Raw genomic sequence first — 12,866 nt, forward strand, 5'->3', positions numbered from 1 at the left:
AAGCTCACTACTGCTATCAGGCGGTTTGAAGTGAAAACTGAAGCGCCTCCGCTCGAATTAAATTCGTTCTTCATATCCAAAGGAATAGGATTAGATTTATAAACAGAATGAAGCCATTATTCAAAATAGTTCATGTGGTATAAATAGTTCTATATGATATCTCGATAAGAAAAATCAGGGAGCAACAGAGGAGGTACTGAGGAAATACTTATGAATAAAGAAATAGGAACTAAAAAAGGGAACTCTTAATGTGGGTAAATGGGAACTATACAATGAAATAGAATCATTAAATAAATAATTAAAACGTTTAAAGTATGAGTGAGATGAGCAATTGAGTGGAATTGTGTAAGATCAGTTTATTAAATTGATTTTGTCTGGCTGAGAATTTTGACACCAAGAGAACGCGGCAATAGGAGAGGTCTTTGGGTGGCGCTAATGTTCAACTATAGTTTGGAAACACAAAGAAGAAGACTGCCGTGGCACTTTGTAATGACGTCGTAACAACGCGACATTTTCTCCACGCTACAAGACGCTTACGTCAAATTCAGCGTGTTTCCCTTACCATTTCTCCGCATGCATTCATTTTAAATGAATAAAATGGACGACACGTCGGATCCAATCAAAGACTTCGAACAATGGAAAAAGAAATACAACTTGAAGAAAGCTCGCGTCAAGCGTGAACGAATCAAGAAGAAGCCGGAGTGGCAGGTCGAGCAAGAGAAGATCGACCGGCTGGTGAGCAGTTACGGCGACATCGACAGCAAGGAAGTCATCAAGTTCTCCGACTTCCCAATTTCCAAGAAAACCCTCTTAGCCCTCCAGAAGCACCAGTACAGGCAGCCCACTGAGATCCAGAGGCAGACGATCGGCTTCGCGCTGCAGGGGAAGGACGTGCTGGGAGCCGCCAAGACCGGATCTGGAAAGACTTTAGCCTTCCTCATCCCGGTGCTGGAATGTCTGTACCGCCAGCAGTGGAGCTCCGTGGACGGCCTGGGCGCCCTCATCATCTCTCCCACCAGGGAACTGGCCTACCAGACCTTCGAGGTGCTCCGCAAGGTGGGCAAGAACCACGAGTTCTCGGCGGGCCTCATCATCGGTGGAAAGGACCTGAAGAGCGAGTCCGAGAAGATACACCGCACCAACATCGTTATCTGCACGCCAGGCAGGCTGCTGCAGCACATGGATGAGACGCCTGACTTCCACGTGACCGACCTGTGCATGCTGGTGCTGGATGAAGCTGATCGCATCCTGGACATGGGCTTTGCCAGCACGCTCAACGCCATCGTGGAGAACCTCCCCGTCGGCCGGCAGACGCTTTTGTTCTCCGCCACGCAGACCAAGTCAGTCAAAGACCTGGCGCGACTTAGCCTCAAGGAGCCAGAGTACGTGTGGGTGCATGAGAAGGCCAAGTTCAGCACACCAGCCACGCTGGAGCAGAGCTACGTAGTGTGTGAGCTCCATGACAAGGTCAACATGCTGTACTCTTTCATCCGAAGTCACCTGAAGAAGAAGATCATAGTATTCTTTGCCTGCTGCAAGGAGGTGCAGTACTTGTTTCGCATTTTCTGCCGCTTGCGGCCGGGCATCCCGGTGTTGGCATTGCACGGCAAGCAGCAGCAGATGAAGCGGGTGGAGGTCTACAATGACTTCCTGCGAAAGAATAACGCCGTGCTCTTTGCCACGGACATCGCCGCAAGGGGGCTGGACTTCCCCGCCGTCAACTGGGTGCTGCAGTACGACTGCCCCGAGGACGCAGACACCTACATCCACAGGGTGGGCCGCACGGCCAGGTACAAGGAGGGCGGTGAGGCCTTGCTGCTGTTGATGCCCTCCGAGGAGATGGGCATGATTGCCCAGCTGCAAGAGAAGAAGGTGCCCGTCAACAAGATCCAGGTGGGTTGTCCCGCTTCTCTCTAGGTGTGCTCAGTTTTCTCTTCTGGGCAGAAAACACAGAAACTTTGTGTTTACTTTTGTTTTTGCGTAGGAAGACCATGATAGGGTGATTGATACTGGTATTAGTCAACGTTGCTATTTTCGATATGGTTAAATTAAGCTGGTATTGTTACTTGGTATCGGTACTCGCCCATTCTCAGCTTTGTGTTTTATTTACATTTTTTGGTTTTTTTCTGCTTGCTCAACATCTAAGCTCATGTTGTGATTTGTTGATGGCAGGTGAATCCAGAAAAGCTCCAGAATGTTCAGCAGAAGCTGGAGGCCTTCCTGGCTCAGGAGCACGAGCAGAAGGAGCGCGCCCAGCGCTGCTTTGTCTCTTACTTGCGCTCCGTCTTCCTGATGAGGAACAAGGACGTGTTTGACGTCTTCAAGTTGCGGTTGCACAAGTACGCGGTGTCCTTGGGCCTGGCCGTGGCGCCGCGGGTGCGCTTCCTCGACAAAGCTGAGGCAGGGAGAACGGCCGAAAAGCGAGGGGAAGACGAGGAACTGAGCAGCTTCAAAGCTCAATTGAGAGGCGATTTTCCTCACCAAGAGGAATCTGAAGATTACAGTGATAATGAAGATCGGGCCAAAGCGCCCTTCCTGGATGCCGACGATGACGACCTGAGAGAGATAGACTTCCTCACAGTCAAACGAAAGGATGTCTTCAAGAATGAGGAAGAACATCAGACACAGGTGGATGAGCCCATCAAGAAGGCGCCCCAAAAAGTGTCCAAGTACAAAGAGGCCAAGAAGATCCTCAAAAGGAACTTCAAAGTCAACACTAAAGTGTCCTTCACCGAGGAAGGGGAAGCCATCCAGGTTTGGCCTCCCGTGCAGAGCTTGGCCACCAGCCAGGATGGGGCACAGGAGGAAGACGACGTGTCGGGGATCAACGTGGAGAAGGCCAAGGAGCGGCTGCGGAGGGAGGACCGGGAGTTTGACAAGCAGGAGTATAGCCGCAAGGTGAAGGCCAAACACCGCGAGAAGAGGCTAAAGGCCAAAGCGGCCAGGAAGGAGGCCAGCAAGCAGCACGCAGACAAGTCGGAGGACGACAGCGACGAGGTGGTGGCGTATCTGGCCAGCGGCGGTGAGGAGGAGTTTGACGCCAGCACGCTGCCGGACCCCGACAGACAACGTGATGACACCGAGGATGAAGATGGACCCGTTAAACGCAGCTACAGCAGCAGTGAAGAAGATGAGGCACCGCGGAGGGGCGGGAAGAAGGCAAGGCAGCAGCAGCAAGAGGAGGAACACGCATCGCTGGACACAGGCCTGTCGCTGGCCGAGGACGAGGAGCTGGTCCTGCGGCTGCTCTCGGGACGCACGTGAAGCTAACAGGACTAATTTTGTTTTGCTAATTTTGTCATTATTGTCACGTCACATGCAAGACTTTACTCTTGTTCGACTTTGACTTCCTTGAGAAACTGTATATTAACCATATTATTATAACTTGGATATAAAGTGTTACAAAATAATTTGTATTGTGTTTTTTTTGCTTAACAATCACAAAGGAGTCATATTTCAGATTATTCAAGATGATTACAGCCTTTCTGCAGTAAGAAACAGCCTCGTTTTCCATCCATCCATCCATCCATCCATCCATCCATCCATCTTCTTCCGCTTATCCGGGGTCGGGTCGCGGGGGCAGCAGCTTCAGGAGGGACTCCCAGACTTCCCTCTCCCCAGCCACTTCATCCAGCTCATCCCGGGGGATCCCAAGGCGTTCGCAGGCCAGCTGAGAGACAGTCTCTCCAGCACGTCCTGGGTCGTCCCCGGGGTCTCCTACCGGTGGGACATGCCCGGAACACCTCCCCAGGGAGGCGTCCAGGAGGCATCCTGATGAGATGCCCGAGCCACATCTGGCTCCTCTCAACGTGGAGGAGTAGCGACTCTACTCCGAGTCTCTCCCGGATGACCGAGCTTCTCACCCTATCTCTAAGGGAGAGGCCGGACATCCTGCGGAGAAAACTCATTTCGGCCGCTTGAATCCGGGATCTCGTTCTTTCGGTCACGACCCATTGCTCGTGACCATAGGTGAGGGTAGGAGCGTAAATCGACCGGTAAATTGAGAGTTTTGCCTTTTGGCTCAGCTCTCTCTTTACCACAACCGACCGGTACAGAGTCCGCATTACTGCCGACGCTGCACTGATCCGCCTGTCGATCTCGCGCTCCATCCTCCCCTCACTCGTGAACAAGACCCCAAGATACTTAAACTCCTCCACTTGGGGCAGGATCTCATCCCCGATCCGGAGAGGGCATTCCACCCTTTTCCGATCGAGGACCATGGACTCGGATTTGGAGGTGCTGACCCTCATCCCGACCGCTTCACACTCGGCTGCGAACCGCTCGTGAGAGCTGGAGATCACGGCCCGAAGAAGCCAACAGCACCACGTTGTCTGCAAAAAAGCAAGAGACGCGATACTGAGATCCCCAAACCGGACCCCCTCAACGCCTCGGCTGCGACTAGAATTTCTGTCCATAAAAATTATGAACAGAATCGGTGACAAAGGGCAGCCTTGGCGGAGTCCAACCCTCACCGGGAACGAATCCGACTTACTGCCGGAAATGTGGACCAAACTCTGGCATTGGTGATACAGGGACCGAACCGCCCTTATCAGTTGGCTCGGCGCCCCGTACTCCCAAAGCACCCTCCACAGAACCTCCCGAGGGACATGGTCGAACGCCTTCTCCAAGTCCACAAAACACGTGTGGACCGGTTGGGCGAACTCCCATGCACCTTCGAGGATCCTGCTGAGGGTGTAGAGCTGGTCCACTGTTCCACGGCCAGGACGAAAGCCACACTGCTCCTCCTGAATCCGAGGTTCGACCTCCCGATGGACCCTCCTCTACAGCACCCCTGAATAGACCTTACCAGGGAGGCTGAGGAGTGTGATTCCCCTGTAATTGGAACACACCCTCCGGTCCCCCTTCTTAAAGAGGGGAACCACCACCCCAGTCTGCCAATCCAGAGGCACTGTCCCCGATGTCCAAGCAATGTTGTAGAGGCGTGTCAGCCATGACAGCCCCACAACATCCAGAGCCCTTAAGAACTCCGGGCGGATCTCATCCACCCCCAAAAAGGAAACGTGGGTCCCCCTTCCCATGGGCTCACCACCTGTGGGAGGGGCCAAAGGGGTCAGGTGCAGTGTAAGCTGGGCGGTGGCCAAAGGCAGGGACCTTGGCGGTCTGATCCCCGGCTGCAGAAGCTGGCTCTTGGGACATGGAATGTCACCTCTCTGGCTGGAAAGGAGCCCGAGCTGGTGTGCGAGGCAGAAAAGTTCCGACTAGACATAGTCGGACTTGCCTCCACACACAGTTTCGGTTCCGGTACAAGCCCTCTCGAGAGGGGCTGGACTCTCTTCCACTCTGGAGTTGCCCTCGGTGAGAGGCGTCGAGCAGGTGTGGGTATACTTATTGCCTCCCAGCTGGGCGCCTGCACATTGGGGTTCACACCGGTGACCGAGAGGGTAGCCTCCCTCCGCCTTCGGGTGGGGGGACGGGTCCTGACTGTTGTGTCTATGCACCAAACGGCAGCTCAGAGTACCCACCCTTCTTGGAGTCCCTGGAGGAAGTGCTGGAGAGCGCTCCTTCTGGGGACTCCATCGTTCTACTGGGTGACTTCAATGCTCACGTGGGCAATGACAGTGAAACCTGGAAGGGCGTGATTGGGAGGAACGGCCCCCGCGATCTGAACCCTCGTTTTCTTGCCACAAATTAATTTTTTACTTCACAAAATTTTCACATATCACATAATGACACAGTGAAACAGTTTTTTGATTTTTTTTTTAGAAAATGCATTTAAAAAAAAAAAAAGAATTTACATGTACGTTGGTTGTCACGAGTTGATTAAACTCCCCCCCCACACCAAAGTCTCTAAAAGTGAAACACTGGATGCACTTCAATGTCATTCAAAACGTTCACAGTATTTCACCTTTGTTTTTCCAATTTTACCACCTCATGACGACGTCAGTGTTTATTTTTTGTCCATGGCGACTAGCATGCCACTGTCATCACATGACACCAGCATATCGCTTTCACTACCTGGCAAAGACAGCAGACGTTCCGCTTGAATAAAAGACTTTGGTTATTACGTGCGTGTCCTTCGACCGCTTCACATGTTGCTGATGTAATCGGCCATGGTGTTTTTTGAGTTCCACTCATTGGTGAGGAGACGGCAGAAGGGGCGGAGCTTGTCAAGTGCCGCCTTCCACGTGTTGACGTCGCGGTCCCCCGGGTTGGTGGTGAGATCCAAGGTGAGTTGGTGCTGAGGAGGATGCGAGCTCAAAGCCTCGGCCAACAGTAGCAGGTCTGCTGGCTGAATGAAGTTGGCTCTGACAATTGAGGATTAATATTTTGGAATCAGATATACGTTGCGTCAAATGGAAAAATATCACCGCATCGATTTTATTTGTTAGCCTGTGTGGCTATTGTATGTTAGCATAAAGCGAGCGGAGGCTCTTGGCCTTGTTTTAAAGACAGGTGTCATTTTCATTGTTTCCTGTTTACCCTAACGAGTTGAGTGTAGCACAAGAAAATTTGGGGACTCGTTCACTGTCTACCAATCTACTGCCTCGCTGCGCCTCAAGCAAACGAGGAACCGCTCTTCTGAGCACTCACCCGACGTGGAGGTATTCCAGCGAGCTGGGCGCGGGTCCTGAGAAGAGCTGGGCCAGCACGTGCACGTCTTTGGCTGCGGAGACACACACATGTGTCAGACACACATTGAGTTGGCCATCAGTGAAAATGCGACCCTTACCCAGGCGATTGTGAGACAAGGTGAGCTTGCGCAGGGACGGCAGCGTCTTCAGGGCATCCACCAGTTGACGAAGACTCTCGGCCTTGTCCAGGGCACATTCCAGAAGACGACAGTCTTTGAGGTGGAGCTCTGGAAGACCACAAAGCAGGAGAATGAGAAGGACAAGAAGGCAGAGGAGGCGGAGGAAGGATGAAGACAAGGACAACAACAAAAGGTGGATAAAGCGGAAAGATGGATGATGAAGCCAGGCGAAAGAGCCACGTGTCACCTTCCAGCTTGCAGACGCTCAGCAGCTTGATGATCTCCTCCAAACAATCGGACAAGTTGAGGTCCAGCAAGCTGAGATACGTCAGCAGAATGTTGGACTCTAGGCACACATGAACACAACCAATCATGAACCAATAAGATCAGATTGGAAAAATTCGCATTGAAAAATTAAAACAAATGCTGAGTGTTAATTTGAGATCAGATGAATTGAAATGCAATTTCTAATGTGATAGGGATTCCCGTTTTCAGCCTGTGCAAAATGAAGCGTGACATCATCAAGTGGGGCTGCTTACCTGTGAGTGTGTTGAGGAGTTCCTTGAGGGAGTGGCCGGTGGGCAAGCGCATGGCCGAAATATGCAACGAGACCAGACGTGGGCACACTCGCAACACGGTCAAGAGGAACTCGGCGTCCGGCTGGTCCTCATACAAATTGACTGACAGGTGCTCCAGTTCAAGTTCGCCTGCGGAGCCATAGTGAAAACGATTGACCGTCCAACTGCTGCTGGCTTAGCTTCGGGGTGTTTGAACGCGTTCTAACCCCCTACCGCCATCCGCTCACCTTTGAACTTCTTTTTGTTCTTGTATGCGTAGACGACGGCCCCCACATGCAGCTCCTTCAGCTCCAGGTAAGCTTGCAGCAGGTTGAAAAGCAGATCCTCCGTGCACTGCATCGAGCGGATGGACACGCGACGGAGGCAGCGGCGGGGACGTGAGGACAAAGACGCCAGCGCCGTCGTCAAGGTGTCCTCCAGCAAGATGGTCAGGTCGCGTTCGACTTGAACAATCAACGACAGTGACATGTCAAAACGCTTACATCCATAAAAAATATATATGATCTGAAAAAACACTGTTGGTCAAAAAGATAGTATTTGTCCAAATATTCATCTTTTTTCACAAATTAATAATCTTCTTCTGTCTCAATGTCAACTGTTGTTTTTACACTTTCTTAAGGAAGTTTTAAATTGAACACTAACTCCACTAACTTGATCACTGCCCCATTAAACTTTTTTATAGTGTTGGGATTATTTGCTCTGTGTGACATTTAATATTTCAGAAAACCCGTCAGTGGGCCCAACCGCAAGCAAGGAATGGCAGTTCCAGCGTCAGCGTGGTAAGGCTGTCCAACGTGGGCAGGATTTGGACTAGCTCCTTCATCATGTCCAAGTTGCAATCAGTGACTGTAAGACTTTGGATCTTTCCAACTGGACACGGCGTCATGCAGCCTTCACAACAATGGAAACGCGAGCTCACTGTCTTGTCCGTCTTCAAGTGTTTGGCAGGGGGACCATTTTCATCCTCAAATTCTTCGGAATCCATTGACTCTTCTGAATCATATCTGATGTTTATTAAACATCTCTGCTGCTCCACAGCAGGTTTATAGACATGGTCACGGTCATAGAATAGCCTAGTCAAGAAGCAGCCGAAAGCTGAATTCACACTGACGTGTTTAACCACACCGTGGTCCAAAAAGCGATGCACCAAGAAGGTGAAAAGTTCGTCCAAATCCCGGGACGTGGAACTGTCGGTCCACTCCAACTTTAGCGACTCCACCGTCTTCTCGAGACTGGAGAGAAGGGGATCCCCCGCTGTCAATTTCACGGCCAGCTCCATGTCAGAGCTGAGCGTCACATGCTTGACGTACTTGACCGCCGTCGAGAGGAACGTGGGCAAGTCCATGTGATTCCAGATGTCCAAGTCGACGTATGGGCGGCGGAGACGCTGGGCAAACATCCGTTGGGCAAACATCCGTTGCATCACTTCCACTCTTACCTCCTGTGAAGTGTTCAATGTCTTTTGCTGGAATCTCGTGTCCCTGCCGGCCAACCTTTGGTATATCTTCATCCATGCCGAATAGGTGGACACTCCTTTGCGCTCGAGCTCTGGCTGAAGCTGATCCAGCTGGCACGGGTTCATGTAAGGAAGGAAGTCTTTCAACAGGTCTGCTGGCACACCTGAGGCGGTGCAAACAAAATATAAGCAAGAAGGACACAGAAAAAAGTCCATTCTCTCAAAGGAATGCGATTTTATGTTGCCCATTTGTCTTATGTGCCGCTTTCGCGCTTGCATTACAGTTTGAGGTGCCATCAACAACAAAAATAGACAAATGTTCCACTTACTAAGAATCGCTGCTGCATCTATTTTTTTAAGACTGAAATGATAGTGGACGGCTTCCAAGCAGAGCCCCCTTAAAGTCCTGATCCGTTCCTCCCTCATGCTCTTTAAAGAGCACATCGTCTTTGCAGCGTGAGGAATGGCGACGTGCCTTTTTATTTGTTTAAAAAAAAAAAAACATCCGGCTTTCCATTTCTAGGGAAGTGACGTCAAAGAAGATGTCGACGATAAAAGCACTAGCGACCCCACTGGCAGGGAGTCCAGCCAACTCGTTATTTCACGGTTCAAACTTTCCCTTTAATTCTCTGTACGGCGTATCCTCGACTAGTTAAATTTTAATGTCAGACGCCCCCCCCACACACACACCAAAAAAAAAAAAAAAAAAAAAAAATACCCCAAAGATCAAAAGTATACATATTTCAATCACTTGTTTTTCCAGCATATTGGAGGTCGAGATCTGTAATGAAATACAATTTTTAGGAATTTTTATGGTGAAAAATCCCTGAGTTGCTGGTAGTCAGCAAAGCAGCCTGGCATCGTCGTGCACGCACCCTGCACCATAAAACCTGCACAAGAACCGAGCACGGTTGAAGGTCACTAAACCACAAAAGGACTTTTTGGGGAGGGGGTGGGAGGGGGCGCTGCGGTCCAATATAACGCGCATGCGCACTGCTGGCGGACCGCTTGGCACGCAAACCGCAATATGGAGAGACCGCCTGACAGCGGAGGCTGCACGGAAATTACGGGCTGGGAAGACGAAATCCAGGAGGTGCGCATCACCGGCGAGGAGGTCTGGGAGTCACCGGTGGTCCTAACTCCAAGCGCGGACCGTAGTTCCCCAGTTGCGCCCGACTCTCACCCGAGCACTCCGGACGGCACCCGGTTGAGCGACAACACGCGCTTGGCAACGCGCTATGCCGTGCGCATCTTCAGGGAGTACCTGCGCGACAGGGCGCGCAGTCCGGACTTTGAGAGCCTGGACAAGGCGGAACTGTGCGCGCTCCTGCGCTCCTTCTACGCGGAAGCGCGCTCCAAAAGCGGTCAGCTGTACAGCAAGTCGTCTCTCGTCAGCATCCGGAGCTCGCTCAACCGCTACCTGAACGAGCCGCCCCATTGCCGCACGCTGGACCTCACCAAGGACCCGGAGCTGCGCGGGGCCAACCTCACCTTGGCGGCGGTCATCCGGCGGCTGGAGGAGCGGGGCGGCGGGCCGGTGGTGCAGAAGCAGGCCATTGCGCGCTCAGACCTGTGCCGCCTCTACGAGTCATCCATGTTCGACGCGTCCACGCCGCCGGGGTTGCTCAACAAAGTTTGGTTCGAGACCTGCATGTACTTCAGCACGAGAGGACGCGAGAAGCAGCGCGAGCTCCGCGAGGACTCGTTCGCGCTGGCCGCAGACCAGCAAGGCCGGAAGTTCGTCTACTTCCGAGACACGCGTGGGAGTCGGAAAACGACCACCAAGGACGACGTCACTTTGCGGCCGCGCATGTACGAGACCCGCACGGCGTTGTGCCCTTACGCCAGCTTCGTGCGCTACCTGTCCAAGCGCAACCCCCTGTGCCGAGCTTTCTTCCAGCGGCCACGCGATGCCTGCAGCTCGGCCGACGGCACCTGGTTCGAAAACAAGGCCGTCGGGAAGAACCTTCTGGGAACACGCATGCAGATGCTGTCGCGCGCCGCCAAACTGTCCAGGACGTACACTAACCATTCCATCGGCGCCGTCTCCATAGCAACGCTCGACAGCATCGTGGGCGGTGCAGTGGCGACAGATGACACAGGCGGCAGCGAGCGTTTTCTGGTTGCTGTGGCAACGCAACGCGCTACCACGGGTGCTCAGATCGGAGCTCTCTCTTCTCCTCACCTCAAAGGACCCCGAGAAGCCAGAGACAGACGCGCGTATGCACAACATCATGTTCACCCCACCGTCACCCAGGTAGCCTAAAAAGTCACGGGCACTTAATTAGGGATGAAATGCATCAGTTTCTTCTAATTCTACAAAGCTAGCCAAAGCTAACAGGCCAGGAGGTGGCAGACAAAGTGCTGATCGAGAGTGTCATGTATCCCAGGACAGCGACGGGCAGACTTCAGCGTCCCCGCCTGGTTCGCCTGGCGTCCCTACGCTGGCTCAGCTGAGCAAAGCCAACGCCCCGGTCCACGTTGACGTGGGAGGCCACACGTACACCAGCAGCTTGGAAACCCTCACAAAGTACCCCGACTCACGGTGAGACATGTGCTGACTCTAGTGCTTGGGAGGCTCATGGTGGTTTGCTTGGCCTACTTTTGTAGCTTCTAAATGGTTGGGATTGCCTTTCAGCGGTTCACAGCAACTGGTGTAGAAAATGCCAGAATGAAAATGAAATCATTTCCATTATGTGACGCGCTAGCAGTGTGTCAGCAGGATCGGGCGACTGTTCGACGGAAGCGAGCCCATCGTGCTTGATGGTCTCCGGCAGAACTACTTTATCGACCGAGACGGTGCCATGTTCCGCTACATCCTCAACTTTCTACGTACCTCCAAGCTTCTCCTCCCGGACGACTTCAACGTGAGTGCCAAGCTGCTCTTTTAGCAGTTCGCATAGAGCTTACCTCTTGTCCTGTGGCTGTGCTGCAGGAGTATGCTTTGCTGTATGAGGAAGCCTCCTTCTTCCAACTGGCTCCTCTGCAGGAGGAACTTCGGCGCTGGCGCAGCAGGCAGGAAGACGAGAGTGCGCTGCCGTGGGAGTGCGTACTGGTTCACGTGGCTCAAGACCAGCGCGAGAGGATCGATGTGAGCGGTCACCGAACCACCCTGGAGGAGGTCTTCCCGGAAGTCAGAGCGTTAGCATCCGAATCTGGAAACGACAGACCAGAGAACGACGACTCACACATCCATCGCTTCCCTCTCGACGACCACTGCAGTCTCACCTCTGTCCAGGTGGGTCAGGAATACTAAATTGTCTTTAAAAATAGAAACAAAAGATTGGGTCATAGTTAACATATTTGTCCTGTAGGTTCATCCCAGATTCAAAATTGTCTTAAAAAAAACTTTTTGCAATTTTGGTAGGCACAAAGCTAGAGAAAGCGTGTCTCAATACGTTTTTGTTGCACTTGCAGGTGCTGGAGCGCTTCCAACAAAGAGGATTCCGGGTGACCAGTTCGTGCGGCAGTGCGGAAGCCTCCTCCTGCTTCAACCAGTACCTGTTAGGCCGAGCTGGCGGGGCGAGCGGCCGGCACCCCATCGCATGCATCAAACGCGAAGAGCTGTAAAAAGTCAAGTGGCCGACAGACTGCTTCTGTCAACCCTGGAATGACTATGATGTCATGTGACAGGAAGCCCAGCACAAAATGTTTCCTCTGTGAAAAGATTTTTTATTTACAACATGACGCAAAATGCTTGTGGACATTTTTTTTTTTTTAATGAAATAGAGAACAACATAAAGAGAGCTTCACCACAACATTGTTGCTAATTATAGACCTGTCTGGGGTCTTCTTTCATGAACACAAAAACTTGAAAAGTCATTTGACAAACACAAAATACTTCCATTTCAATATGTAAATTTAAACCGAGTAACTGAATTCAAACAAGCAAAATGCTTGTGGACATTTTTTTTTTTTTATGAAATAGAGAACAACATAAAGAGAGCTTCACCACAACATTGTTGCTAATTGTTGGATTGTTGCCAATAGACCTGTCTGGGGTCTTGTTTTATGAACACAAAAACTTGAAAAGTCATTTCACAAACACAAAATACTTCCATTTCAATATGTAAATTTAAACTGAGTAACTGACTTCAAACAACCTTTCCTCGGTCGTTGT

General features: G+C 51.6%; 3 protein-coding genes across 9 annotated transcripts; 2 read left to right on the plus strand and 1 right to left on the minus strand.

Annotated features, from left to right (window-relative positions):
• The first annotated feature begins 475 nt into the window (after window positions 1-475).
• On the plus strand, window positions 476-3,410 carry ddx10 (DEAD (Asp-Glu-Ala-Asp) box polypeptide 10). Its single transcript, XM_088395249.1, has 2 exons — window positions 476-1,893; window positions 2,173-3,410. Exons 1-2 carry the CDS (start codon window positions 589-591, stop codon window positions 3,262-3,264), a joined length of 2,397 nt encoding a protein of 798 aa, XP_088251375.1. The 5' UTR covers window positions 476-588; the 3' UTR covers window positions 3,265-3,410.
• Window positions 3,411-5,696: 2,286 nt separating this feature from the next.
• lrrc41 (leucine rich repeat containing 41) lies at window positions 5,697-10,549 on the minus strand. Of its 2 annotated transcripts, none has more exons than XM_088394743.1 (8): window positions 10,238-10,549; window positions 8,035-8,910; window positions 7,518-7,733; window positions 7,252-7,419; window positions 6,960-7,058; window positions 6,692-6,820; window positions 6,553-6,625; window positions 5,697-6,266 (listed from the first exon to the last, which is right to left on the minus strand). In XM_088394743.1, exons 2-8 carry the CDS (start codon window positions 8,870-8,872, stop codon window positions 6,047-6,049), a joined length of 1,743 nt encoding a protein of 580 aa, XP_088250869.1. In that variant the 5' UTR covers window positions 8,873-8,910; window positions 10,238-10,549; the 3' UTR covers window positions 5,697-6,046. The 2 variants fall into 2 exon arrangements, with proteins under 2 accessions (XP_088250869.1, XP_088250868.1); XM_088394742.1 differs by lacking the exon at window positions 10,238-10,549 and adding an exon at window positions 9,076-9,405 and having other exon boundaries at window positions 5,699-6,266.
• Window positions 9,754-12,703, plus strand: LOC148388224 (uncharacterized). Of its 6 annotated transcripts, none has more exons than XM_088394734.1 (5): window positions 9,754-11,003; window positions 11,137-11,291; window positions 11,466-11,613; window positions 11,682-11,984; window positions 12,164-12,703. In XM_088394734.1, exons 1-5 carry the CDS (start codon window positions 9,774-9,776, stop codon window positions 12,314-12,316), a joined length of 1,989 nt encoding a protein of 662 aa, XP_088250860.1. In that variant the 5' UTR covers window positions 9,754-9,773; the 3' UTR covers window positions 12,317-12,703. The 6 variants fall into 6 exon arrangements, with proteins under 6 accessions (XP_088250860.1, XP_088250862.1, XP_088250861.1 ...); XM_088394736.1 differs by having other exon boundaries at window positions 11,736-11,984; XM_088394735.1 differs by having other exon boundaries at window positions 11,469-11,613.
• Window positions 12,704-12,866: the final 163 nt, after the last annotated feature.

The sequence above is a fragment of the Syngnathus floridae genome, chromosome 13 (assembly GCF_059516105.1).
Source record: "Syngnathus floridae isolate MCC-2025c chromosome 13, RoL_Sflo_1.0, whole genome shotgun sequence".
Classification (NCBI taxonomy): domain Eukaryota; kingdom Metazoa; phylum Chordata; class Actinopteri; order Syngnathiformes; family Syngnathidae; genus Syngnathus; species Syngnathus floridae.